The sequence below is a fragment of the Lepisosteus platostomus genome, chromosome 25 (assembly GCF_059453375.1).
Source record: "Lepisosteus platostomus isolate fLepPlt1 chromosome 25, fLepPlt1.hap1, whole genome shotgun sequence".
NCBI classification, from domain to species: Eukaryota; Metazoa; Chordata; class Actinopteri; order Semionotiformes; family Lepisosteidae; genus Lepisosteus; species Lepisosteus platostomus.
In genome coordinates, this window is record NC_142635.1 from 14,973,276 (window position 1) to 15,000,307 (window position 27,032).

At 43.1% G+C, this 27,032-nt stretch overlaps 1 protein-coding gene across 7 annotated transcripts in view; it reads right to left on the reverse strand.

Moving 5' to 3' along the window:
* Positions 1-8,077: 8,077 nt before the first annotated feature.
* scn3b (sodium channel, voltage-gated, type III, beta) overlaps positions 8,078-27,032 on the reverse strand; it is a 33,340-nt gene continuing 14,385 nt past the window's right edge. For 2 of the 7 annotated variants that reach the window (XM_088619654.1, XM_088619656.1), the window contains 6 exons: positions 20,927-21,033; positions 16,901-17,061; positions 14,723-14,948; positions 12,873-13,011; positions 11,805-11,893; positions 8,078-10,293 (listed from right to left, as the gene is read on the reverse strand). In XM_088619654.1, coding sequence (XP_088475780.1) covers positions 11,830-11,893; positions 12,873-13,011; positions 14,723-14,948; positions 16,901-17,061; positions 20,927-20,978 — 642 coding nt within the window. In that variant the 5' untranslated portion in view covers positions 20,979-21,033 and the 3' untranslated portion in view covers positions 8,078-10,293; positions 11,805-11,829. Of the gene's footprint in view, positions 10,294-11,804; positions 11,894-12,872; positions 13,012-14,722; positions 14,949-16,900; positions 17,062-18,048; positions 18,153-19,658; positions 20,892-20,926; positions 22,506-27,032 lie in introns of those variants that run through there. The other 5 variants (XM_088619655.1, XM_088619658.1, XM_088619661.1 and 2 more) reach the window with 5 other exon arrangements.

The following is a 27,032-nucleotide window of genomic DNA, read 5'->3' on the forward strand; positions in this document are numbered from 1 at the left end:
TTGTAAGGTCTCAGACCCAAGTCCCTGCAACGAATCGTCAATACAGCAGAAAACATCACTGGAGCTTCCCTTCTGTCGATTCAGGACATCTACCACAAACGCTGCACACACAAAGCCTCCAGTATTGTGGACGATCCCTCCTGCAACCTCTTTGCCCTCCTACAATCTGGTAGAAGGTATCCCAGTATACGGGCCAGCTCCACCAGACTTCATAACAGCTTTTCTCCACAGGCTGTCGGGCTCCTCAACACTCTGGTACCTACTGCACCTACTCCAAATCTGGAAACCTAGTCTTGTCTGTATTCGCACTGTAGACCTGGAGACTGATATCTTGCTCCTCTGTATACTTGTATATGGCTGGACTGACAAATAAACGAACTTGAAGTGAACGGCTCACTTCAGGATAAAGGAAGCACTAAGAAACTGCGCCTCCCTTTCCTACCACTAGAGGTCGCCACTGTTTTTAAAATGATTTGTAACTATACAGACCACGTCATTCACTCTGTTAACGCGAGTAGTCCTCCCTACTGTGAATTGGTTAAAACTTTATAGGTATCATATGTAGTGCTTGTTTTGCACAACTGTTGTCCGTGTTCAATTATAGTCCTACTGCGAATGCGTACAGGCCCAAAGGTAACTCCTTCAACAGGAGGGCTTTCCAAAGGGACACCGTTCTCACACGGCTCAGGATAAAGATACAGAGAGGCCCGGAGAGTCGAATGCCCTGGCTCTGTCCAACAGCATACACTGGGGCGACAGTTTGTTCAGCTACAAATACCTGTGTGCACTGGAAGCTCCCAAGAATTCCAACTCTTAAAGTCAGATTTGGACAGTGAAGGTCATTTAAAACGACCTTGTAGGGTGACCATGACCTCACAGGTGTATAGTGTTTGATGTGGGCAGACCAATGGCTATCCAGACCAGTTGTGCACCAGTGCTCACACGTGTGGAGTGACTTTAAAAGAAGAGCACGAGGTGCGCGGTCACTACTGCGTCTGGCTCACAGCCGCCTCCTCCAGCTGTGGCCTGCAACCCTGACAAACCCAGAGGGCAGCCAGGGCGATGGTTGTCCAAGGTCTGCTATTCCAGAAAACACAGGAAACCTGAAACCACTGAGAGATTTAATTCTCCCACCTGCATATTATATATGAAGCTATTATTAATAATACTTATTATTATAAGGGTACACAGAGTCCTTGAAGTTTTTTTATATATTTATTTTTCCCCTTGGCAGAAGGGGAGAAAAGAAAACAACAATCAAGCATAATGAATGAAAGATGTCAACATTATGCTCCGCCCCAATCAGCACACTATAACGTTTACACCATTAATTACTTTTTCTTTTCCTTGAAATGCTTTACTACAGAAGTGAGATGTTTGGTTTTGCTCACACAGACTCGTACACAGGTTCAGTACCGTCAGCGAAAGATTAACCCTATTGCTAACTCCAGAAAACCAAACAACAATGAGATGACAAAATCTTTTGTTTTTGCCTTTAAAAACACCATTTAGTTATTTTTTTCTGTTCCGTTTTTCCTACGAGCTTAATTAATTAAGCAAAATGTGAGCGAGTCCTCTCTCGCAATGCAGACGAAGTTATATGCTCACCCTAATCAGATAATAAGTTAGTGTACAGTTGTGGTACAGTATAGAACACAGGGGAATTCAGGTCCCAGACCATGTTAAGAAAATCTTGTAAAAGCTGAAATCCATTTAGAGGGATGGATTTACCATCTAGAATGTTCCTGGATAATTCATTTAGATATTCACCAGGTCTCTTGCTAATATATTCATTAAGATGATAATATTTTTAAAAGCTCCTGAATGAAGGAGCCCTATTCAAGGGTTAACCAAACGTATTACTAACCTGAATGTCATTTCAGATTGGGGAAATGTGTGAACACCTGTCACCATGTCAGGATCGATTATGGTTTTAGTGTGGCCTGGTGAAGACCAGGTCAGGTTCTGTCATTACAGTACAGTACAGTTCACAAGCAAATGTGAGCTCTCTCTGCCCTGGGGATATCTGTCCTCACTGGGTGATTACTGGGACAGTGCTACAGGTAACTCAAGACCAGACCGATGGATTACGACCTCAGTTCAGCCAACATTTGTGACAGGAGCCACACAAGCTCATTTGGGAAGTTACTGGACTCCAAAATTAATAAACTGTGCTTCGTAACACAAGTTAATATAAAATCAGATAGCAGATTCTCCACGTGATATAAGCAGTGCAAAAGAGCAAATAGTAGAGCTCATGCTGCCATATTGTGATCCATTTATAATATTTAATTTCAATGACATGGTCAGGCCCTGTCCCAGGCTAACTTGAGCTTGAGTAGAGATCTCTGGTCATTGCTTTCTGTAGCCAGAGCCAGATGTTAGATGTTTCCAACAAAACAGCCTAGTTAAAGGTCTATTCTACCACCAGTCAATGTACAGTATTTGATAACTGTCAGCATACTGTACCTGCAGGTGTTTGACTCTCTATATCAGCGGCTCTTAATCTGGGGTGCAAACATGCACCCTTTCTGGGGGGTGCGAGACAGGCCAGATTTATTTGGAAGGTATATCATCAAAAATGCAAATGCCAAAAAAGCTAGGTATTTCAAGGTAAAATTTCAAAAAGTGTACTTTTAAATGTATTCTTTATTTAACTGTGAGCATAAAATAATCCATAATTCTATCTCTTTTCATTCTATGGTGATGACATGAGTTAGGTTTAAAGAACTGAGCTGCTTCAGTGATTTGTGATCAGGGGTGTGAGAACTGATTTTGAGAACCAAAGGGTGTATCTGCAGTAAATGCTGAGAATCACTGCTCTGTACACATACTGAAACAAAGTGGATCTGATAAGCATAGTCAAGTGAAATATCATAAAAGCTGTGAAGGTAAAATCAATTTTCAGCCAGTCTCCTGCTGACATGCACTGCTGTTTCCCAGCAGAAGTGACAAGTGGAGACATTAAGGACAACCTGGGCTGAGAGCTGTTGTAATTAGGTTTCTTTATCCTGTCTGTGTCTTGTTGAGTACCTTGCCTATCCACAGGGCCAGCCCATCCTGACAGAACCAGAGTCTGAAAAACACCGTTCTGTCAGGCTGGTTATGGTGCTCTGGTTGGTTTATTCAAGGACAGTCATGCCCAGGGCGGAAAGAGTTTCCGTGCGTACTGTACACACTGTACTGGGTGAAATAAAACCCAGTAAAAACAATAATGCCCCTGACCAATAAACCACGTACCACACAAAATTTTTCATGTAGTACCCTTTTTGTTTTCTATGCAATTTTCTACACTGCAATTGTCAGTTATATCGCGTTTCATCCACATGCAAATGCAAATGAAAATTCAAAGCAAGAAGGAGACCAGAAAAGGTCACTTTTCTAATACTAATTTAGATAGATACTTTATTGATCCCGTGAGGGAAATTGCAGTGCAACAGCAGCTTAACAAAGACAACAAAGCAACAGTGTACTGTAACTCATGATACAATAATACAATCAGTACAGTGAGAAGCGCACTAAGAAGAGTTTCTCACAGCCAGAACAGAACAGTATACCAAAAAAGTCGTATTGCACAATATACAATATTACTGTGTTGGATTTCGTTTTCATTCTTGATCCATGCAATAAACCACGAAGGTTTCTGCACGGAGCTGCGCCACGTTTGTTCAGTAGAAGGCCAGCCATCGAAAATAAAAAAGAGAAAAATTGAAGGATAAGGTTCAAGGTTGGGAATCAGGGATTTTTTTTAAACGTTCAAAAGCATGTGACCTCCAGTATTTTCAGCACAATAACATGGTGAGCAACTCTGAACTGAGGGCGTGATTCCAGCCAGATAACTTGTTTTACAGTACATGTAATACTGTACACGTCTCTTAGTGCAAAACAGTTTTGTCACAACAGGCAGACGTTTACTCAGAGATGACCGTCCCCGTGGCTTTTGAATCCAATGAACACTTTAAAAACAGAGAGCAGTGTTTATATGCTAAAAAGGACGAGCTGTAACTGAAACTCGAGGGCTGGAAGATGAAGGATGACTCGCGAGATGATGGGGCTGGGGAAAAACTGCAGTCAAAGCAGAAATCAGGTGGGATTCTTTGATGTTCTGGATAAACATTCATTTTCTATATATACTGGTTTATTTGCATGCCATTTATTTATGCTTTTTATCTCCATTTAACATAATAGTCAGGAAGCTTAATGACCTGGGCATCAACACCTCTCTGCAGTTGGATTATAGATTTCCTGAATGGTACACTAACAGACTATGAGGTTGATGGAAAACTTCCCTCTACACTGACCATCAATATACAGTAGGTGCCCCTCAGGGCTGTGTGCTTAGCCTAATGCTGTTCTCCTTGTTCACCCGCGATTGTGTGGCCAGACACAGGTCTAACTCCATCTACAAACATGCTGATGACCCTACCATCACTGGCCGAATCACCGCTAATGGTGCCTTGACAATAATCTCTCCTTCAATGTCATCAAAACCAAGGAGCTAGTCATCAATTTTGGAAAACAGGGTGGAGACCACACCCCTTTTTTTAAGTAGCACGTCTTCGTACTTCGTAGCTGTGTCAGTATTTTTTTTAAATAATCAGTTTCTCACTGTGTCGCTTTAAATATGCAAATCAAGGGAAGTTTAAACATTTGACAAACACATTTAAAAATACCAGAATCTTCCTGTATTACAAGACCATTGTTGTAGTATCTATTTTATGCAAAGCAAATTCGGAAAGGCGAAAAAGAACCAGGAAATGTTTTTTTTTAAGGGGAACTATGTACTAAGTTGACCTAAGTTGGAAACGCTTACTGTCGCAAACATGCACGCCTTGGTAATATTTAACAATATTTTTATTTTCACATACTATAAAATACTTGAACATATATCTATTTTTTTTAAAAAGTCATTATCCATGTCGTTGTATTAAAATATTGATTTAGTAGGCTTATTAAAACTTTAATTGAACATTTATGATTTGTATTCAATTGAACTGAATTCAAAATACTTAATTCATCTCCAGGAATTCAGATCATAAATAGTAAACACGTCGTGACACCTAATGGTATAAAGGGACACTCCGCCCGGACATTAGCTGGGGTATAAAACATTTACAGTATGTCCTGCCCGAAGACATCCAACTTGAAAACTAAGCACAGATGTATTGAGAGGATCATTTAAAGATCATTTAAACCAAGGTCTCTTAGGAGCAAACACCATCGTCTCAAGGGCATACAGCGGAGAATATATTTCAATTCAGTGTAAAGAAATGAATAAAATGTTTGCACTTAACGTTTATACTGCCATTATTTAGTGTAAATCATGTCCTGCCCGAAGACACAAGAACAGCAGTATTTAGAATTTAAAGACATTTTTCAAATAAAGTATTAGTTCCAAGCGAAATTTTGACCACGACTATAAGAACATAATCACACAACATACGCTGGGAAATAATGAAGAAATATTGATTTTGTGAACAAAGATTAAGGTAAAGGAACATACGGAATGCGACGTTTTCATTTTGCCAATACATCTTTACTGCTTTACTGCCAATTAGTCTTTACTGCTACAACAGTGCTTTTCTTCCAACGTAAAAGGAACACACGTTGTCTGCGTACTGCAACACAAGTGGCTTGTTAAGAAAAGAGCAGCGTTGGAATACAGAAGACGCTCAATGCTATTTATATCCTAACGAAAATTCGTGTTTTACCCTTCTCCTAAAGGGTTAGACTACATATTCCGTGAGTTAAAATGTATCTACATTCAAATAAAGGAAAAATTCAAAGATGCGGAACAAACTCACTCAGCGTCCCTCTCTCTCGCAGAACCCGGCGGACAGGTGCGCGGGGCGTGGCCTGCGGATGATGTCATCCGAGTGGGCGCGGCTGCAGGCTGACGGTGCGGGTCGCTGTTTTTCTCGGCATCAGGGTAATGACAGTTAATACATTTATTCCGTATTAATATCTGAGACCCACAGGAAAGTGAATGAAAGAATTTAGAAATATGTAGCGGAGCTGTGGAGTCTGAAGTTCTCAGCAGGACACTGTTCTATAACCTGATTGATCTAAATGATGCGCCAAGAAGTCAGATTCTTCATCTGTAAAGGTTTATCATACACTCAATTTACTCTATGTACTTCTGATTAGTCATACTGCCGACCTGTTCTTTCAAGAACGTGAGACAGCTCAAATGAGAGGACAGTATTCGATCCATGTGGCCCTTTTGGTTACTGGTATCAGTTTGATTCGATAATCTCATGTGTGAAAGAAGACAGGCTATTGGTTTCAACAAAATGGCTGCGTCGCCCGTGCCAATCTCCCACAACTCTTTGTGTGCAGAACTTTTAAACCCAGTTCCCAATGACATCCTTTCACATTTCTCTTGGTTAATGTCAAAGTAGTTCACGCTGTATTACTGCAACTTAATGTTTTTAACTGGTTAACTGCATTAAAAACTTAACTCATTAGCACACTTTTGAACAGTAGTGCACTGTTCTGAAGTACATATTCAAATAAATTCAAATTTCTCAACCTCAGTGCAACCTAAACTCTAAGCTTCAATCCTGTCCCTCATCTTTATTCTGTATTCGGATAAAAGATCAGGAAAGCTGGAGTTTACAACAGAGGAATTGGAAGAATATTTGTAAAAACCCACAGTGACCACAGACATGAGGCGGAGCAGGAGGCTATGGCTATACTAAAAACCGGACGAACCCACCATTCCTTATGAAGTGCCGGAACCTACCTGCAAGGAGATGAACAAATTCCTAAAAGGGCTAGATCAGGATCAGTGCCAGAGCTAAATGGTGTCCCGTACAAGGCTCACATCTACTGCGAGAGACTCCGGCAGAGGCTCTGGAAGCTGTCGACAGCAGCAGGGAGGAAGAACGAACTCGGCGGATTGCAAAGAGGTGTGTGACCTCACTGGGGTGGCGGCTGCCACTGTGGAAATCAACAGGCTAATCCGACCCTCCTGACACAGCCTGCTGGGGAACTTTTTTCCACTTTTTTCTTTCTTTACCCGCACTGGGCTCCGAGAGTGGTGATGGTCACGGCGCCCATCATCAGAGCATTCCTGACATGTGGAGCACATGCGACGGATGGCTGAGCTCCCATCCTGTGGACTCTTGGGTCCAGAGTCTACAATTTGCCCTCCTCTCTGATCTTCTCCGCGATCCCTACCAGTCTTTAGGGTGCTGGGATTATTGGGATTATGGCTCAAAGGCCTGAAACACTGACACTTTGCTGGAGCTGCTATTTCCTACCCCAGGGTCAGGAGCAGGTCTCTGTGACCTGAACTACTGTAGGATCCAGTCGAAGGACAGCGAAGTCAGTAAGTAAACAGACGCAGCTTGTCACCCGTTTTCTCATCCTGACGCCTCAGTAAGATCTGGTTCAGTGTAGCTTCCTTCTGATTTTACAAAGTGTACAATTACAAATCCCCAGTATGGTTATATGTCCACGAGAAAGCAAAGACAGCATGTTACTTAAAAAAAAACATTTTATAAATGGATGGATTTATAAACCCCGGTGTGTCCAATCAAGAGTACTTTTATCTTTGTAGAACAGGATATCACTACAAGGCTTCACTTGGGACTTATTGTATCAGAGTGGCAAATGGAGAGATGTCTGTCTTGTGCTTGACGGGTTATGCTTTTAACTGTTCAGTACGTTTCTGGTGTGTCACCTCTAGTTCACTTCTAATTCAAAGTCCTTTTCCACGTCTCCAACGGATAACCGGGTGTTGTCACTTTTCGCACAAGGATTTGAAATCCTATGCCAAATAAATAAAAATTAAACACAGCAGTATTCACTTGTAGCAGTTTGTATTTCTTGGCACCACTAAATACTGCTCTTATCTGCCAAGGACATGAAAAACAGATTAATTTCTTTAAAATGTTGCCCCTGAGTCTTAGTGATGGCTTTTATGAGCTGCCTATGCTCATACTGTATTTCAGTCCTGTTTACCATTGGGAAATTTAAAAACTCACTTCTAATCATCCAGGAGTCGTTAAGGATCCTGCTTTTAAATGCGATGTGCAGTTTAAGGAAATTAATCCAGAGCATTCAGCAGAACTTTAGCTCTTACCTTTATTCAGCTTCTACTGTAGTTCACACCATCTCCCCAACACTGAATCAACAGACAAAGGTCTGTGTTATGCAGTTATCATCCATTCTGAAAGTTTGTTCATTTCCCATTTTAAGAGCTATTTAGCCGTTTTGATTTTGTTCACATTGTAAATTATTGCATACATAAGTAATGAAACACGAAATACTTATTAAGCATGCTGTTAATGTGGACGTCAAAAAAGTTTTTTTTTTGCATTTACCAGAGTACAGCAATTCAGTTTTTGTGGTAGATTTTTCAACTAGAAAGTACTTGGTATTACTGACATTAAGTGTAGTTTGGGATGTCACAATAAGTCCATAAATTATTTTAGAGGAGTAACCTGAAAGGCCATCGAAACAGTTTAATATCTGCCTTCAAGATTCAAGCAGGGAACGAGAACATTTAATAAGCATAAAACATATGTTCTCCTTTCAAACAGAGGAACTTTCTTTTATTCCTTGACCCTTGTGTGCACAACTATTAATATAAAATTTAATGAACAATGTACAGAGGTTTGCTAGAAGTAAATTGCCTGCAAAGTTATTCTCTTACCAGTTTAAATAGGTCAGAAATCCTGCAGTTTAGAGACCCAGTGCACACAGACCTGAAAGTCCATTCAATAGGATGAGCGTTTGAGGAAAATATGCAGAAAGACACATTTGGTTGTGTTACTCAGCCCTGGCCCTGGAGTGCTACAGTGCATCACTACATGTTCACACTGTCAATGCATGAAGACCTGGAAACAGTGCTAACAGAGCCCTTAGAAGTGAACAAAGAATTTAAATCAAGTCACGAAAGACTAAAAACCAGCAGACACAGTGCCCCCTCTAGGACTAGGAATGAACATCAGCAGGATCGAGGATTATAGAGGAAATTTTAAAAAATGACATTCCCGTTAGACCATAATATAAAAAGTTGAAAACACATTTTGATCCTTAATCTAGAACAAAATGAAACACTTTGAAGAGATGGAATTCATGTGGTCATGCATCCCAAAGACATTAGAAAAAATTTAAGAAACGTGTAAAATCGTATCAAGATGCCCTTCTCTCTGAACATCCTGGCCACAGCTCTCCAAGAGAGTAAAGTCCAAAGTCCTGCTGAGGCCTCCAGAGAAGACAGATAAATCTTTTGTGAGCCACTGGAGGACAGTAATGCAGGCAAAATAATTCTCAAATTACCTCGCTGTTTCCAAAAAATAAACAAAATCACACTGCTAAGACCAATATTTCTTTGCCTGTTTATATTGCCTTTCAGAGCTTGATTCCTCACCTGCTCTTACTGCTTAAGTTCCTCTTCCGAGGTGCTGACCACAGACCTGCCGAGGAAGAGACCAGTGTAGTGTTCTACTTTGCTCACACCTGCTTCTGCGCAGTGAGCTGCTGTAGGCCTGGAGTCACTTACAGGGCTCAGGTCTATATTGTGTCACCCCTGGGATAACACCCCATTGTGTTAGAGAACGTGAAGCCATACGGAATTTAAAAAAGAAAAGCAAAATCACCCATATCTTAAAACACTCATACAGTATGTAAAAGGAGGAAAGAAATGCATCCTTGTCACAGACGTTCCAGCAGTTTCTCTTCTCCAGTACGCCTTGTCCTGAAGAGGGTGAATGTTAAAATGTTTGTGGGCTTGGGTCCGAGCATCATGTCATTGTAGAGCTAGAGTGTGACACCATAAAGGTGACATCCTACAAACTGTCTTATCATGCTGAAAATTAGCTTCATGCAAATCTCTCTTGGCGTGAACCTAAAATAATTTCCAACTTCGTCGTCATGACAGTTACTACACAGTGCGCTTTCCAGCGTGTTTCAGTCACTGAGTGTTTGAAGCCATGGGTGACGCGCTACAAGCAGGAGACATTTACACCTTGGAACGCCGCTGGGCTACAGGACGTGCGGCAGGAAACCGAAGCAGTCAAATCAATCAATGACGGGAAAAAATCTATAGGAAGCAGCCACAGCTGTCTTTGCACAGGACACGTCACAAAAGACAAACACGCAGTTCTACTTCGCTAAGGTCACGATTGCTGCGGGCTGACTTGGCTCATGAGACGTACAGGAGACTGCCGGCGAGATATCCAGGAGTGGGACCGCGGCACGCTTTCACTGTTGGCTCTTTCCAGGAATGGAGACTCCACCCTTCTTCCTACCAGCCAGCTGGCTTTTTCTTGGCTTCAGTCCCTGCAACAACAACAAAAAAAAAAAACCACTGAGGTTCAGAGAGCTAGTATCTTCAATTTCACCACAGACGCTGTCATCATCAGGGTCCTTCTGCTTCTGTGTATAATGGAGTTCCTACCTAATGTACATACTTCTGTCATTTCATGTCAGCTTTTTTTAATAAAAAAATAAAATACAGTGCATAAACAACTGCTCCAATTTAGTTGGTCTTCAAATTCTAGTGCGCGATACTACCCAGATCAATACATTTTGCTGTAATACTGAGTATTCAATATGGTGCATTGTGAGATTTCTCTCATTATCCAGTGTCATTCTCATCCAGACAAGAAAGTGGTCATCTGGGAATAAACACACTTCAATTGAGTTAGGAGTTTTGCAGACAGTTCGCACAGATCTTTAAGAGTTGTTTGTTTTTTTTAGGACGGACTGCCCAGAGACCACAGGAAAGAGAAGCCTCAAAGGCAGTTAAGCAATCACAGTCAAGGCGCATGACCCCTGTGGGAAAACTGGAAACTTCTTTTAATAGAATGAGTTTTTTAAGAGAAATGCAAGCCTCAGTGTACTGCAGATCAGGTGGCTTGTATGAATTAAGCTGCAGTGACCTTAAGCTCGCTCCCACTACGGAGCCAGGTCTTGCTATCGACTGGTCTTGAGAGAAATGTCACATATATTGTTAATTACGAATCCTGTCAGCATGAGGAAAGTCCATGGTACGGAGAGACACATTGATCTCTCTCACTCTTTATCCGCTGAATGTACAGAAAGAGTCTCATAGGAAGCTGCACTGTCAGTCGGTTCACTAGAATTCAGCACACGACATAATAAAAAGGAAAGAGGAATAAAAAGGGAAAGAGGGAAAATATTGAAATGAGGAATGAAGGGGATTTTATTTTCGGTTTTGCATCCAGAACATCAGATCAAACTTTTTTGCACCGGTTCTGTAGTGTACCTTTTTACTGCTGTAACCACAACTGAAGTACCTCTATTCCTGTCATTGCTACTGATAAACAAAATGTAAGAATACAGTATATAAAGTGTTTTCAATGCATCCCAGAGAGGTTTACGGGACTAAAAAACAGGCCCAATCCTCTTAACAATTACAAAAAGGCCTACTATAAAAGTCTTGAATTTCTGCTGTAACTTAGGAGGAACTGTTAACCTTTTTTTTTTCTGTATGACTAAGGCACGGCAATCTAATTCCACCTACGCTGGGTTCGGGTTAGCATGACGTGACATGAAACGGCACTGACTTGTCCATTTCCTCGCCTTGCCCCGAGCGACAGAGGCAGCCGCCACAGGGAGAGGAAACCCGGAGACGAGGAGGAGGAAACGACGCAGCGCACGTTTCCGGGGGAGGAGAGGATGGACAGGAAGTGCACCAGGTGCAGTCGGAAACGGATGGAAGGGTAGTGACAGAGCCGATGGATCCCGTTAGTTGAAGCACAAGAGGGAAGCAGGGGAAGGTGATGGATCTGAGAATTAACAGATTCAGAAGGAGACGGGAAAAATACCATTTGGGGTTCGAGTTAACCCCTCTTACTCCGCTACAGGGGCACCCGGATTCTCTTTGTTTTCAGACGGAATGGCTAGGTAGTCCGTCCTGTACAGGGGTACAAAAAGAAAGAGAACTAAGCAGAAGGCCGAGCACCCCAGGGGACAGCAGGCAGGGGTGGGCTCGTCGCTGGCCGCGATCCCGACCTCTGCTGGGAAAAATCGAAAGCTGTGCTTCAAGTCCTGCTCAGGTGCAGCAGGGTCCCCGAGTGAGGCTCTCGGGAGTCTCTTTTCCTTAAACACCAACATCCGGCAAAAGGGCGGAGCAAAATATTGTTAAAACCCGGTCAGGTCACGTCAATGGAAAAGGAGCTGTCTTCCCTACCCTGCTGGGTAAACTGATGCTTCGGCCCTCTTTTGTTCCAAGTACTCTCATGGTCCCGTTTGCTGTTTTGCTGCTTGAGGGTTGGGAGATTGCTGACCGCACAATTTGCAGGGCCTTCTTGCAAGGCTAGTCTCTCCGGACTCCAGAGAAGACGGAAGTTAATTATTTGAATGTCGGCAGGTATATATATACTCTACAAATTGAACCAAGGTCACCCTACCTTAGACAAGGCTTTAGAAAGCCATACAGGCTGATTCCTGCTGACAATGCTTTTATCAGTGCAAAAGACCATAGACATAGAAATAAACTGGATTGGAACCCAAATTTTCTATGTAGGGTTTTTATGCCACGGATAACAGTAACATAACATTCCTGAGTCAAATGCTGGTAGGTTAGAAAGCTGAAAAGCTGAATAACTTGACAACGCAAATCGATGTGAGTATTTCTCCTCTGAGTGGACAGATCTCAGCTCGCGCCTAGCAATACACTGCTGGCCAACAGGTCACAAGGCACAGTCAATTTCCATTTTATGCGGTGTCACTAAAGCCCCGGTCACTCATGATCTTCCCACATTCCCACTCCCTCGGCTTCTCCACAGACCCCATTGTGAGGTTCAGGAAGTGTCTTTCAAACCGCGTTAAAAAACGCTGTAGCTCCTCCATCGGCCTTGGAACTAACAAAGCCTCTCTTAAGTAGAACTTACGCATTGTCCTGTGCTGCCTCGTCTGCCTTGGATATCTTTCTGTAGCAGTAGATCATCTCAACCAGGAGCCAGAAGGTCAGGAACACCAGCAGGATGTACATCATTATCTCTGAGTAGACTGCAGTGAAGTCTTGGCTGGCTGTGTGAAACACGTTCTGGGTCAGAAATTGCAAATTGGCAACGCTTTTCTTGTAACAAGCCCCTAACGTGCTAAAACCAGGGTTAAATTATGTTTGCAGGAATGTTCAATGAAAACAGTGGCAAACTACAGTAGATTACATGAAGTCCATTTTGAGGGAATTACTTGGTCTAGAAAAAATGTTTTATCACCTGGCAATGACTGGTTAACACTGGTATTTGATAAACAATGGCAAAAAATGAACTTAATCACATTTTGTAGACTTGCACGCTCTTTAAGAATGTATTTCCAGGGTGTATGTACCACTGATTCATCCTAGAGCAGTAGAAAAGATTTAGAAAGCTTTAGTTTATTCAGCAGGTGGCAATACTTTGGAATTATCTGAGTTACTACTGAACAAACTTTAGAAATGTATCATTGATAAAGAAGCGTAATTTACTACACAATCATTGAAAAATGGTGAAACTATCTCCTAATAATTATGAGCCAGCAAGATATTCATGAATTTACCTTGCTGGAGAAACTGTACGTAACAGAACAATCACACTGATCTTACACACCTTTCATGTCAAAAATTGCATTTAAATGCATAAAAAGCCAGATTTGGAAACAAAACCTCAAAGAGAGAGGACCAGAACCAGCTATCAGCTACTTAAGTTCATGTCCTGTGTAACAGAACCAGGAGATAAGAGTTACTGATGTTATCTCTGGAGATAAATGTCCCAACACACAAGCCCGCTGCAGAACTTTGTCAACAACACCAATAGCTGATTTAACCATGAATGTGGGGCACTTCTCTGCAACCCCCAGAGCAGGGGCTCCCAATCCTGGTCCCAGACACCCACACACCTGCAGGTTTGTGTTCCAGCCCACCTCTCAGTTACACAACTGAAGTATTAATTGATTTAAGAGTACAATCAACAGGAACTGTTTGACTGTTTTCAGCTCTTACATGTGTTAGACGTTAACTTTTTATGACTGTATTTCATATGTAAACTAAAGTCAACATTGCAAATTTTTCGAACAGGCCACCCATTCGTTCAATTAAGGCTCTGATTATATTAGAACCTACCACGTATTTATTGTTCTGGTTGTTTACTGACTGTACATGCTATCACTATTTACAGCTTTGTAATGTACTGTCTACATTGCGTGGTGCTGTCTGTACTGTGCTGTCCTGAGATCAGCACGCATCAGCATTCCAATGTACGCGCACATGTGGAAATAACCTCCTGTGCTCTGCTCTATATATGTAAGTTGGGCTGGAATGAACACCAGCAGTGTCATGCCCTCCGCAGCCAGATGGTGCTCCTACTCCGTCCTGTCCCGAGTTTCCTGTGCTTTGCTGTCCTTCCGGTGTCTCTCTCTGTGGGGCTATATATTTCCGGGTCTCTCATTCACCTTTGCTCAGTATTGACGTTCGGATGTCCTGAGACTCGCCTAGTACCAGGTCGCCCCACGTCCGCTGCCTGAGGGCATTGGTTTCTATATGACTCCTGAACTACTGAGCCCGGGCTAACCCCCTGTTCCGCCGCTACGCATATGGGTCTATTTCCGCTCTCCTGCCTCTCCAAGGTTCGTCCTTTCCGACATCCGTGAGAAGCAGGTGTGTGAGTCACTAGGACCAATGTTGGGAACCCCTGCCCCAAGAGTGCATGTTAATGGAGGACACTGTTTCTGGCCTTGCCGTGAAGCACTGCCAGGGCCTCACCTTCCTTATTCACCACCAGCTCGATCGTCTTGGTGTCCACGTAGTTGTGCTGGAACACGTTGAAGGTGAAGGACCTCATGACCTTGCAGGTGTAGGTGCCCGTGTCGTTCAGCGTGGCGTTGATGATGCTGATGGACACGTCCTGCAGGTCCTTGCTCCCGTTCCACTGCAGCCGGCCCTTCCACGGCCCCTCCAGGTCCTGTGGCTGACGGTCGTACAGGTAGATCTGCCAGCGGGAAACCGGGAGAAGGCACAGCGCGTTAGTGGCCTGCTCTCCAGAGCGAGAAGCTCAGAGCGCTTCTCAAGATTAGGATGTTCTAGATTCTGGAACATTTCCTCCAAAAGTATTTTAGCAGTACTATTTTCTTTTTCTTTTTCATTGACTTTTTCTATAGAATATATACAATATATACACAAAACGTTTGACACTTTTCAGCTGAAACTACACCATCCTGTTAGTTTTAATCAATATTGTGTATTGAACCATTTTATCAATAATGTGTTTCCCAAGTTTATGTGCCACTGATTCATCCTACAATCCAGGCCTTTTTTGCAACAAAAATTGTCTTCTCAAGCTTGACATCTTAAAAAGTAGTCAATCCCACTGTAATGTATAAATGTAATCTATTGTCTCATTGTTGAGACTGATAAGCACAAATATCCACTAATTGTTTTTTTTCCAAAAGAAAGGTGATCTTTGCCAAGCGCCAAGATCGGGCAAAGGCTTGAGCAAAATGTTCTAAAACCCTGTAAAATCACATCAACGAAAAAGGAACTGTCCTTCCTGTCCCGCTAACAAAACTGATGCCTTTGCCGTTTTTTGTGCTATCATTGTTATCACAGTACAAGATCGGTGTAATCACCACTCTTTCACGAGTTTCTGTATTAAACATGGAAAAGCCAAAAGCCTGAATGAGACTTGGGGATCTTCATCTCATTCCAAGGCCGGTTTGTCTCAGCCTGTTCGGGACATTAAGCAAACTGCGATTCTGCCCACTAGTGGTGATTGGGGTTGTTAGTATGGTCATTGATCGCTAAAAAGTGTTTAATCAACGTGAAATGTGTGAATGGAAGAGCCTCTCACTGCAGCATTCAAAGGTGTCAACATGCGCTGATATAACAAAACGTAGCTTTTCTCTGATTCCATACCTCTTCAACATGTTTGAGCGCCTTAAACTTGAAAGAGCTGTTATGATGGAGAATTTATTATTAGACTCACTGGCACAGATTCTTGATCTGATTCTTGCAAATAAGCCATTTTCTACTATCAGTTAAGCCCAATCCTTGTGGACCGGCTAAAATTATTTTTTATTAATCAGAAGGGTAAGGTCTGGACAAAAAGATCTAGATTCTGCCTTTATATGACACAAATGCAAGAGCTGCTATAAATATCACAAAGGTGCTTAGAATAAAATGAACAAAATCTGACAGATGTAGGTTTGCCTCAATGCTGTGTGCACACATATCACGAGGTGAAAAGACCGAGATTGGTGGAAAAAATTGCATCACATTTTATTTTTTGCTGCTGAATTTACTTTGAAATTTTGCATGAGGATACTTCTTTCTCAATGCTACATCCTGTCCCTAAGGATGTTTCCCGAGCTGAATTGTCTTAGAAGAAAGCTTAGAAAACAAATATCTTAAAGAATCTTGTGTCACATGAGCAAGAGGATTGACTGCTAAGAGCTGACTGACCTGCCCTACTTTTCCTCCTTTTATAACAATTTGTCAAGCTTACTTCATAGGTATTTTGCAGCAGAACAATCAGATACTATAAATTATAACAAATAAATGTTTCCCACCATCATACTAGAACTGAAACCTGACTACTTTCTCAATGAAAGTCACTGGGAAGTAAAGTCCATAGTAAAAGTAGATTGAAGTGGGACATACTGTATATATGTATTGCAAATATCCAGTACAGGAATATTACTTCTGAACCACATTGTGGAAGATAGTAGAGTAATTGCTGGGGACACTTTGACCAAAAGGTATAGTATAAAACAGCAAGGTGACTTGCTTTAACAGCTTCAGCAACTAATTTCCTTCTACAAGGTGTTAAGAGTAGAAGTAATCACATCTAAAGACATGACTAACACTGAGCTCATTAAAAACAGACAGAAGGATCTGCACAAGACTGAGCCCCTGCTCCTCCGATTCCCCTCAACACAGACCTACCAGGGTGTCCTCCTCTGCGGAGTTGAAGTACCATTCGACCCGCGTATTGGGCTCAATCTCCTCCCTGCTGATGCAGGAGATGCAGGTGAGCTTCATGGGGTTCCCCTGCACCGCCTGGGTGTCGGACAGCACCTCCACGCACACGGGCTCGCCCACCTCCACTGCGGGGACCAGAGAGCACAGACACGCCCCATCAGCCGCAGGTCCAACCCCGCCTGCTCCGCCGCCCGCTGCTGCACAAACTGCGGAGCGGTGAGCGCCGACCTCACACTCCCCCAGGAGGGCATTTTAAGGTCATTATTTGGCTTTTGCTGGCATTTCTATCCAAAGCTACTTATACTGCATACTGAATACACACCAGGGCATTTTACTGAGGCAATCTGGCCGAAATGCTTTGCTGAAGCAAACAACAACTGTGGCCACACCCAGGATTTGATCTGACAGCCTTCCAATTACCAGTGGGTGCAGAGACCAGACCAGTACTCCGCACTGCTGCTCTAATGAAAGTGTGAACCAGTCAGACATCTACTCTTAAGAACGGGCAAACTCAGGACAGAAAACATGCGGGAGATAGATTTATTTTGTGGTATCTTGCAAGAGTTTCTCCTTTATGCTGCTTTGCGTGTATCCTTTCAGGAATGGAAAGGAGGGGACAGGTTTTACCCAGGATCACAAATCAAAGCCTTTTGATATTTTTCTTGTGACAAAGACATTCCAAACCACCCTTACAGATCAGGCTCATCTAGATAAGCAGGGAGACGTTTTTACATCAAATGAGAAAATTGATTGAGAAACGCTGTGAGGGGAGTGGGCCACTGATCTGCTCTGTCTCTTTTAACGTACACAGTGCTCGGGATAAAAGCAAGAATGATTGCTGTGCATTTGGCATCTGTTTTTAAAGGCTGAAGGCAGTTTTGTGGCAATCCTGGTATTGTCAAAACTAGCACCAATACAAAAAGACATGCATCAAAAATAAGGGACAGCAGGGCCAGTCTTATTTGCAATCGTAACTGCCAGTGAAACAAAAATCAAGAGAAAGTAATATATTTAGGATTTAGGAGAAAGTAATTAAAGTTACTGGAGGTGGGTTTAAGAATGAAATCCAAGCCGTGTTAGTTTGAATGTTCTGGTTTTATGCAATTACTCACTTGGAGATAGAAGTTATCAGACTTTGATGGCTGGGTTAGCACTGCTGTATCTTCCAGAGAAGTTGAAAGCCACCCAGTTAATGTTCAAAGTGTGCCCAGGGTTTCTGATTAGAAATATATCTTCAGTGTACAGGACACACAGCTCCAGACAACGAAAACGGCACATATCTACCAGTAATTAACTGCATTTCTGTGGCTCCTCTGGATCATTTTGATCTTCATATGCTTTCCGGAACTGCTTTGGAAAGGATTAATCTCAAACCCTGCTCTGCTGTTTCTCGGTAAATTCTCTCTTTTATCCTCAGTGTGGTTTTGGCTGCTGCTGCTATTTTATTTTTACTTATGAAAAATAGTTATCCCAGCATCGCAGGCTTTGGTTTAACTCGTAGTAATGTTCCTGATGCCTATTTTCAACTCTCTTCAGCACTTCAAAAAGATTAGACTCTTGAGAGAACTCACAGCACAGCTGCTTGCCCTATCACATCATCTATTTAGAGAAACCCTTTATATAGAATATGAATCCCTGTACTGTAAAACCAATTTATTTCACTAATGAACATCAAGGTACGTTTGAGGAAAGTATGGATTGTACAGTAAAGGTGAAATGATGGGAGGTTTTTGGCTGATAAAGCTAGCCTGTTTTACAGTATCTCCGTGTTTCTTAAGGAGATAAAAGGGTTCATGAGGTTTAGGAAAGAAAACCACTTGGGAGACGGCTACAGAAATATCTACAACGAGACCAAGATAGGTCAGGAATTAAAACATGTAGCCAACTTATGCCTGGGTCTGTTACATAAGCCTCGTTAATACAGGGCAACTGATTGGGGGAAATAATTAGGTTAGGCATTAGAGTAATAACACTGTGCAGACTAATTAGTATCCATCAGTACCTGATATACTGTATATACAGTATATTTTAAAGGTATATAAATACTGTATGTAGCATATAGCCTATGGAGGATCAGACAGAACAGCCCGCACTACCAGGGACGAATTTACATTTTGTGCCAATGTAGGCCTGACTGGTTTTGGCATTTGGGTGTGTCCGTGAAGTGTCTGCTCAAGAAGGCAGCAACACTAAACTTTAAGACAGACACGATCCGTTATTTATGTCAGAAAACACTGGAGAATCCGTGATGCCTAAGGGTCGGGCTCGTTTGGCTTTCCAGCACACCAGACTGGTTTCTTATGGCGGACTATCGGTGCAGCGGATGTGGAGAGTAGATTTATTTTCACCGCGATCTCTTGAATGCCGTGGTAAAATATTCATGCGACATTAACTCGCGCCAAGTAAGAAATTAAAACCTCATCACTTACAAGCAAAGGCACAGAGACTTCAAGGTTCGTGTAATGGCTTTGTACAAACTTTTCTCCTCCGCACTGAGCAAAAAGCGATTTGTAACTGTCCGACCTGTTACATGTTAAAAAAAAACTCCACTTCCTATAATTATGGACGGCTTTTAGTATTTTTTTCTCTCGCTGCTGTTCTATGTTCTAGTTACCTGCTTGCGTATTGCAAAAGGCGCAGTAGGCGCCGTGTGTACAGTAATTTACTGTACGCATTCTGCTCGTAATGGTCATTCTTCGCTTTTAACTTATTGCTCACATACCGTATTTAGCAATGTGTCCGCCTCAGGAACGCGTTACAGCTGCTCGCCCGCCGGGGCAGCTCCAGTTTAAGCCGCTGGCGTTCTGCACGAAAACGGTGATCTGCCCGGAATTAACGTCAGTCAAAATACACACGTGTCAAAATGCCAACCCTTCGCTTGGTACAATTTCCTCTATTGTTATCCATCTAAATGAGTGCTTAGAATCATCGACATGATCGTGGCTGCAAACGTGCTGGTTGGCTCACAAACGGCCAGGTGACGGCAGATTCAGCTCGCAGGAGTTCACTCGAGCCGAGCCCACCGTGTGCTCAAGGCTGTGCTGAAACGTCGAGAACCAGATCATTATCCTCTCGTAGAATCGCGCTGCCATCACCGGCTCCGACGGTGAATCGCGCACTTGTCGAAAGGCGCTTTTTTGCTTTTCATTTTTGTATTCAGCAGAAAAACAACGTTGCGTTCAAGCAAGGGCGATTCTTGCCTTGTCATTAAAGAAAAATAAAAATCAATTTGACCTGTACTGCGGCTCTGCATTAAGACATTGTGTTGGAAAACCACACTGTTGTTAACGTGAGTTGATTGTAACAACACATCCTCCTCCAAACATCGAGTTCATGATTTGATTCCTCTAAGGGCAAAAGAGTCGCCAACAGTCTATAGCTTTTGGTTTTGCTATAAACACCTGTACACTATGCTTATTCGTAATATTCTGTAGCGAGTAATGGATAATTCGTGGATGAGACACCATTTCGCACCATAATCGAGAGCCACCTGGGAAGACAGACATACAGTACAGTACACAGGACCAGATTCGTTTTGACGTGCGAGAGCGAACTACAGTGTAAACCCTGTTTTGACGCTCTTTGACGCTCCCAATTCCATCGCATTTGCAACAACACTCTGTGCTACAAACAAGCGACTTTCTCGTCTTGCTGGGGAGATAAGAGTGACGGTTTAAGCTGTTGTTATTAAGCCATGTGACACCGCTAAGCACGAAGTTGGAGCACGGCGCTCTGTAACGTCGCCCAGACTCACAGAGGAGTTGAATTTGGGGTGTACTGTACTGTATGTACTGCGCTAAGGAAACAAGATTTGATGGCTTGCTATTGTATTTCACGAGTCAGATCAGTAAACCCACTTAAACCGATTTCAACTTCCAAAACTGGGGAATGAAACTATCATTACGTGGAGCCCGCATGTCAAATCGCTATTGCCAGGTCGTGAATCGTGTTCTTGATGGAGTGCCGTACAGCACACCGGCCATTACTTACCTGCCAACACCAACAGGGGCAGCGAATACAAGAGTGCCCTTAAAGGATGCATCCTGCTCCGAGGTCAGAGTCCCACTAATCGTCGGGCTCTTATGGCTTTCCTGTATCTAATAAGACAGAAAAGAAACAGGGTTTCCCAACAGGCTCGCGTTTTATTGATCCGCGGTGGAAATGGAAAAGTTACAAATGACAAGCTGTCCCCCGGGATGTCCGCCCTGTAGGGTGTGTGCACAGGTGCGAATGAGACTTGATCCCGCTGGGTGAAAGATGGCTTTTTTTTTCTTCCTTCTCCTCGGCGATCTCAGTGACGGGAGAACCGCTACTCGGCGCTCCAGTTGTCTTCAGGACTACGACCAAGGACAGCGCCTCGCAGGCTGGCGCAAAACAAAGCGCTCTGTGGATCAGAGCGATCCTTTCTTTAAAACTACCACGTGATTCGACAAAAAAAATCCTATTAAAAAAACAACCCTCTCCAGAAACATGTTCGCGTGTTAAACTCTTGCCCACCAGTGCTCGGCGCTTTTGGAAACAATTTCCCATCCGCAAGGCTTCGCCTATATTTTGCTGTGGTTTACCGACTCTTTTAAGCAACGACAGTTTCCACACTCAAATATCTTCTCCATTAGGAACGAGTGGTGTTGTTTAAAGGGAAGCGCTGCTCTTAGTCGGATCACTTGGCTCTGCTCCCGGCTACTTCGGCTCGGCGACCGGGGCTCGTCGCGTTGGCATGGCGAGCTCCCTGGTCTGGCACGCCGTGCTTGTCGAAGACAAAGCCCAAGTTAGGGTCTGAAAACCTGTAGATTCCGCTCAGTACCAGATCTTAGTCTCGGGCTTTCTTTATCTTTTGCTTCGGAACAAAACCCAAAGCCTTCTCTAGCTCTAGAAAACAAAAATCGGTTACAAAAATAAAGGGGTGAAAAAGGGGTTATCCAACGATTAAATGCGACGCAGGCAGATTCATTTAATTGTAAAAAAAAAAACACGCCAAGGGAATTGTGCTGTGTTATCGGAGAATGCGTTTCCTTCTCTCCTTTTACATCGCGCTGAATGATCCTTTTCGCTCCCGAAGCCGTGCGTGTTTCGTGGTTTCTTTTGTGTTGAGAGTAAGGCTGTCACATCAGTGTTTCCAGAACATGAAACTCATGGACGCGCATGCGTCTACGCCGCTCCCACTACTGCCTACTACTTCAATACCAGCTTCCACTGGTTTTATTTATGTCACAGACGAGCGCTGGGGGGGTGTCTTTCTGTTGTGATAGTGAGGTCTGGGCACGGAGCCCTAGCCCGGGTCTGTTGTTAGGTCTGTGGTTTTTCCAAATCGCCGTCTCCCTCCCACTGTGGCCTCAGCAGTGAAACACCCCCCGCCCTGATTCGGATCAGACTCCAGACTCCAGAACCGGTCTGTAGAAGAAGTGTGTGTTCGTGGCAGGCAAGCGGGAGACCAGTCAAATAACAAGGGCGTATAAAAAGGTGACACGTTTTCCCTGTGCATGAAAACATGCATGGATTTAAAAATGGGGAGCTGGGCTTAGTAAGTGATAAAGAATGGCCTGGCGTATAGCCACTGACGACACTGAAAAGTATACCATGGGTGTATTTTTATAACACTGTAAAACAGTAATAAAATGAAGATGACTGCAGCTGCCTCCTCTTTACTTGTATCAATTGTGAGGGCAATATGAGACACACCCGAACTGAGCACTAAGTTATTAGAGCAGTGGGTTGTTTCAGCCCTGAGTGCACTGAGAAGTCTTTGTTTCAGCACTGAGAAGCTCTAGGACGTCTTTCTCACGGGGCAGGGGGTATGTTTCGGGGGACAGGGGTTCATTTGCACACGGAGCGCGAGTGTGCTGTGTGTGCTGGCAAAGCCCAACGTCTGGATTTCGTCTTTTGATGAATTTTTTCCCCCGACTTCTGAATGTCATCTAATTGCTGGAATTGCATTTTTTTTTTTCGTTCCCAAGCTCTGTACTGCAGCTGCTTACCCACCGAAGGACTTGCCACTCCCTTTTCTATTCTGTTCTACTTCTAAATCAGATCCAGCCCCACAGGGTAAAGTAATCGCTGCCTAATCTACAAGTCCCACTCTCCGTCTACAGCAGCCACACTGCAGATGTCCTCCCGTTGTGAGAGGTACAGCAGTGCTGTTAAAACCAGTCTCTGAGCGTGGCTAGATACTGTAGGAAGGCATGTTGAGCTTGAACTGTCCATCACCCTTCTGCCACAGTACTGCCTTGCTTCAACCCAATCCAAGATGGAGGTGGGGGCTCTGTGGCTAAGGATCTGCGCCTGTGGCTGGAAGGTTGCTGGTTCAAAGCCCCCGGCTGGTGGAGGAATCCTACTCCATTGGGCCCCTGAGCAAGGCCCTTAAACCCAACTGCTCCAGGGGCGCTGTACAATGGCTGACCCTGTGCTCTGACCCCAAGCTTCTCTCCCTGTCTGTGTGTCTCATGGAGAGCAAGCTGGGGTATGAGAAAAGACAAATTCCTAATGCAAGAAATAGTAGGGTTAATAAAGTGATCTTATCTTATAAGTGCACACGTTTGGGCTTTGCAGAGCTGCCACTTGATCCAGACTCATGTGGAAGAGCCTGAACTATTTTTCTGTCCCTGGGCTGGACACTCAGCCCAGAGCACTGGTGTCTTTATTCACATTCTTTCGTTGGTCAGAGCTTGTAAACGGTGGGAGATCCCGCGGGTTTTGTGGAAAAGACGCATCATGGCTGAAATGTACTGTGGTTGGCACTTAAGGTAGGCAACAACATTACTAGACCGAGGGCGGGAGCAGACGGATTTTCACCAAAGCGTGAACGATTCCCAGAAACGAGAAAAGAAGACGGGGCGGCATGGAGGAGTTTGCTTGTCACATTGGATGCAAGGGCTATGGGGACGACTGTCTGAATAATAACGAGCTCGGCTGGAGAATCCTGCAGGATCGGCCGTGAGGGCACCCAGGGACAGGCAGAGCGGAGGGAGGGAGACAGCGATGTGACGGCAGACTGGCTGAAACACTGGGTGCCTAGAAGTGTTGTGAATAAGCACAGCATGATGCTTTCTGTTCTCCTACACTTAACGTATCAGAACACAAAGCAGTTCATTTGCACAATGCAGTACCTTTCTGCAGGTGTTCCCGTCGTTGATTTATTCATATTGCAAGCGCCGACTGCACTTCTCGTGGTCACAGTTTACCACAGTTTGTTTTGTGCCTCAAGGCAGCAGCTCCTGGAGGAATACTGTCTCTGCTTGTTTTCATTCCAGCCGAGATCCACAGCTCCAGTGCTAACTCATGACTTCATTGATCTGCTTGCTTTTTAGACTCTTATTCTGCTTGTTTCTTCAGTAGTCCCGAGTGTCGAAAACACCCTACTTCAAGGGTACTATTTCCAACAGCGTCAGCACACAGAGCAGCCTCTCCTCAACTTGCTTACCAGTACTACTGACTAAGCAGCTCGTACTGGTGGACAAGTTGATGGCAGACAGACGTGAGCGGAAAGGTGAGAATGAGAAGTGTCAGACATGCCCACAATGAGTGGTTTTCCTCCTGCAGAGATCCGGCTGGTTACATTTAAAGACAGCTCACCTGAGTGAGGGTGGTTCTGAAACTCAGAAACTGGTACTGCTTGGTTGATACCAATTACCAATCCCAGTTGGCCTTTTAAGAGCTGAAAGCCCATTTGTACATATGTCCCAACAGAAAACCCAAGTGAATTAGCCTGTGATTAACGTAACTTTGACCCCAAATGAAAGTCAAGGTCAATGTACTTTTGGAATGGATATACAGTACCCTATAATAATCTTGAATGATCTTGGAAAGTATACACAGTCCAGGCCTGGATATGGGTCTTGAACTTAATGGCACCCCTTCTAAATCCAGTCTGAACCTTCAGATATTTTATACGTCTTACTCAGTACACACTAGAAAGACATAACCACAACAGAAACAGGGAGGAAATAAAAACCAACAAAGACATTTGTCTTTTTAAAAACTCATCTTAAAATCTTAATGTTCTGGAGACAAAAACGTATGTCAGCAGTCTTCCATGACCAGGGCTAGGATTCACTGCTTTAAAGTCATTTTTTTTGTTTTGCAACACACTACACTGCATTTAGCATGCACAAACATTTGTGACTGCATGATTAGTTTTTTTTACAGTGTAATAGTGACAGATCGGGTTATAGTGGTGTATTACTTTAATTCCTGTGATCGTGCGATATCTGAGTGGCAGCCCTTCAACACTTCATTAACCTATTTTAACATCTGGATGGACTGAGGCATGCGCACATTTAACTGCAGTGCTAGTTGACAGCAGTTCAATGAATGAGTATTTCCAAAATCAACATTACCCAGAACCTTTGCATGGACTGCTTTGAACCCAGAGGCAGAGACTACATTTACCTAGAAAAATAAGTGAACGTATAACACAGAAAAACAAAACCTAAAAATAGATGAGCTACTCACATCGGGACTGATTAATGTTTGTATTTTTTTGTGCTCTCATTTAAATAATTTATCAGTAGGTGTCAAAAGCAAGGAATTCATTAGGAAGAAAAACAACACTTAACATTTTATTTCCAAGCATGTATCGGTGTGAAAAAGAGCTGATTTTCGTTTCAACAATAAATTGCTGAGATAACACAGTGACATATCTTAAATAAATCATTTTCATTGCTAGCTGTGTTTTTTTGTACTAACTGAATTGTTTTTTGAGAGGATGGGTACATTAATCACAGAATTCATTTAGGAAAGAGATTAGGAAACAGTTCATTATGCACAGAGTTTTGGGTATCAGGAAGAGGCTTTTCAGACAGATGGTTGAAGCCCAAACTCTGGTTGAAATTTTTGATTCACTTAGCTACTAAACTACCAAACGTGAAAGATGGGCTGAATACCCCCTTTTGTTAGCAGACTGTTATTATGTTATTCTTTATGTAGTTGTTCCTTTCTTGATTTTATACGTTCTCAAACCCACTAGGCTCATATCATCAGTTTGGCTCCCATACGACAGGACATCATATGCTCAAAGCTGTATTCTGCTGTTGAGTCTCAGGCTGGAGACAGGTCTTTCAGCATTTTAAAAAAGAGGTTAAAATGAGGCTACAGATCTCATTAAAACATCTGTTCAGTAAAGATCACAGCATTACTGGAGAAACCATTAGATTGTTAAAGCCCGAAGAACCATTAAGGCATTTGATAGCTATAATAAATTCAATGTATAAACTGGAACGAGACTGGGCAAAGGCTGTGTGTTGCACTGCAGAGATTATAAGGCAATGAAAGGTCTCAGCAGAGCAGGACGTGGATGTTGGAGGAGAGTCTGCGTTGTGATTGGTCGCTGGATGGACCCCAGCAGTTCATGACCTTTTAACCAATCAGAGTGCCCCCACGGCAGTTTGGACTAATAAAGAATGCGAGATGCTGTGTGAGTCAAGATGATTTCAGCAAGTCCAAACGGGCATTTGTTACAGTAAGAATCAGTGGACAAAATTAAATGTGCAGCATCTGCAAAACCGAAAAGCTTAATTAATGCTTAAATATTCTTCTTCTCTGCATTCCATTACTCCTGCGTCTCTTCAGTCACTGTATACATTCCTGACAGTTAAATGGCTTTAACAATGTCATAGTGAAGAGTCTTAAAGACTCTGACAAGTAAGCAACAGGAACAGTTGCAGAAGCAGCAGTACATTGGGAAAACACTCACAGTCAGTCTGAAAACCAGACAGTAGCAGTCTGAACATGCAGATCACTGCAGCTGAGATCCCAGGTGCTACCCAGTAACACTCCTACACTAAGCAAATGCAAAACAATATGCCCCAGATTTCCTGGAATACAGACTGGTTTTCTCCTTTTTACCCTTCCTTTAAACAACTTGAAAAAGTTTAGATGATGCTGCATTTATAGTTTCAAATCATCTCAGATCCTACACAATTACACACCTGAATGCCCGATGTAGGCCTGATTGATTTGTGATAGATGTCTTTGAGATAGACGCTTTTGTTTTTGAAAGTGCCATAAAAAGCACAGAAACCCTTGATCTATAACGGATTTCCTATTTGATGAAGCCGATTGAAACTCCTGGGATCTTCAGAAAATGCAACATGCCAACCCA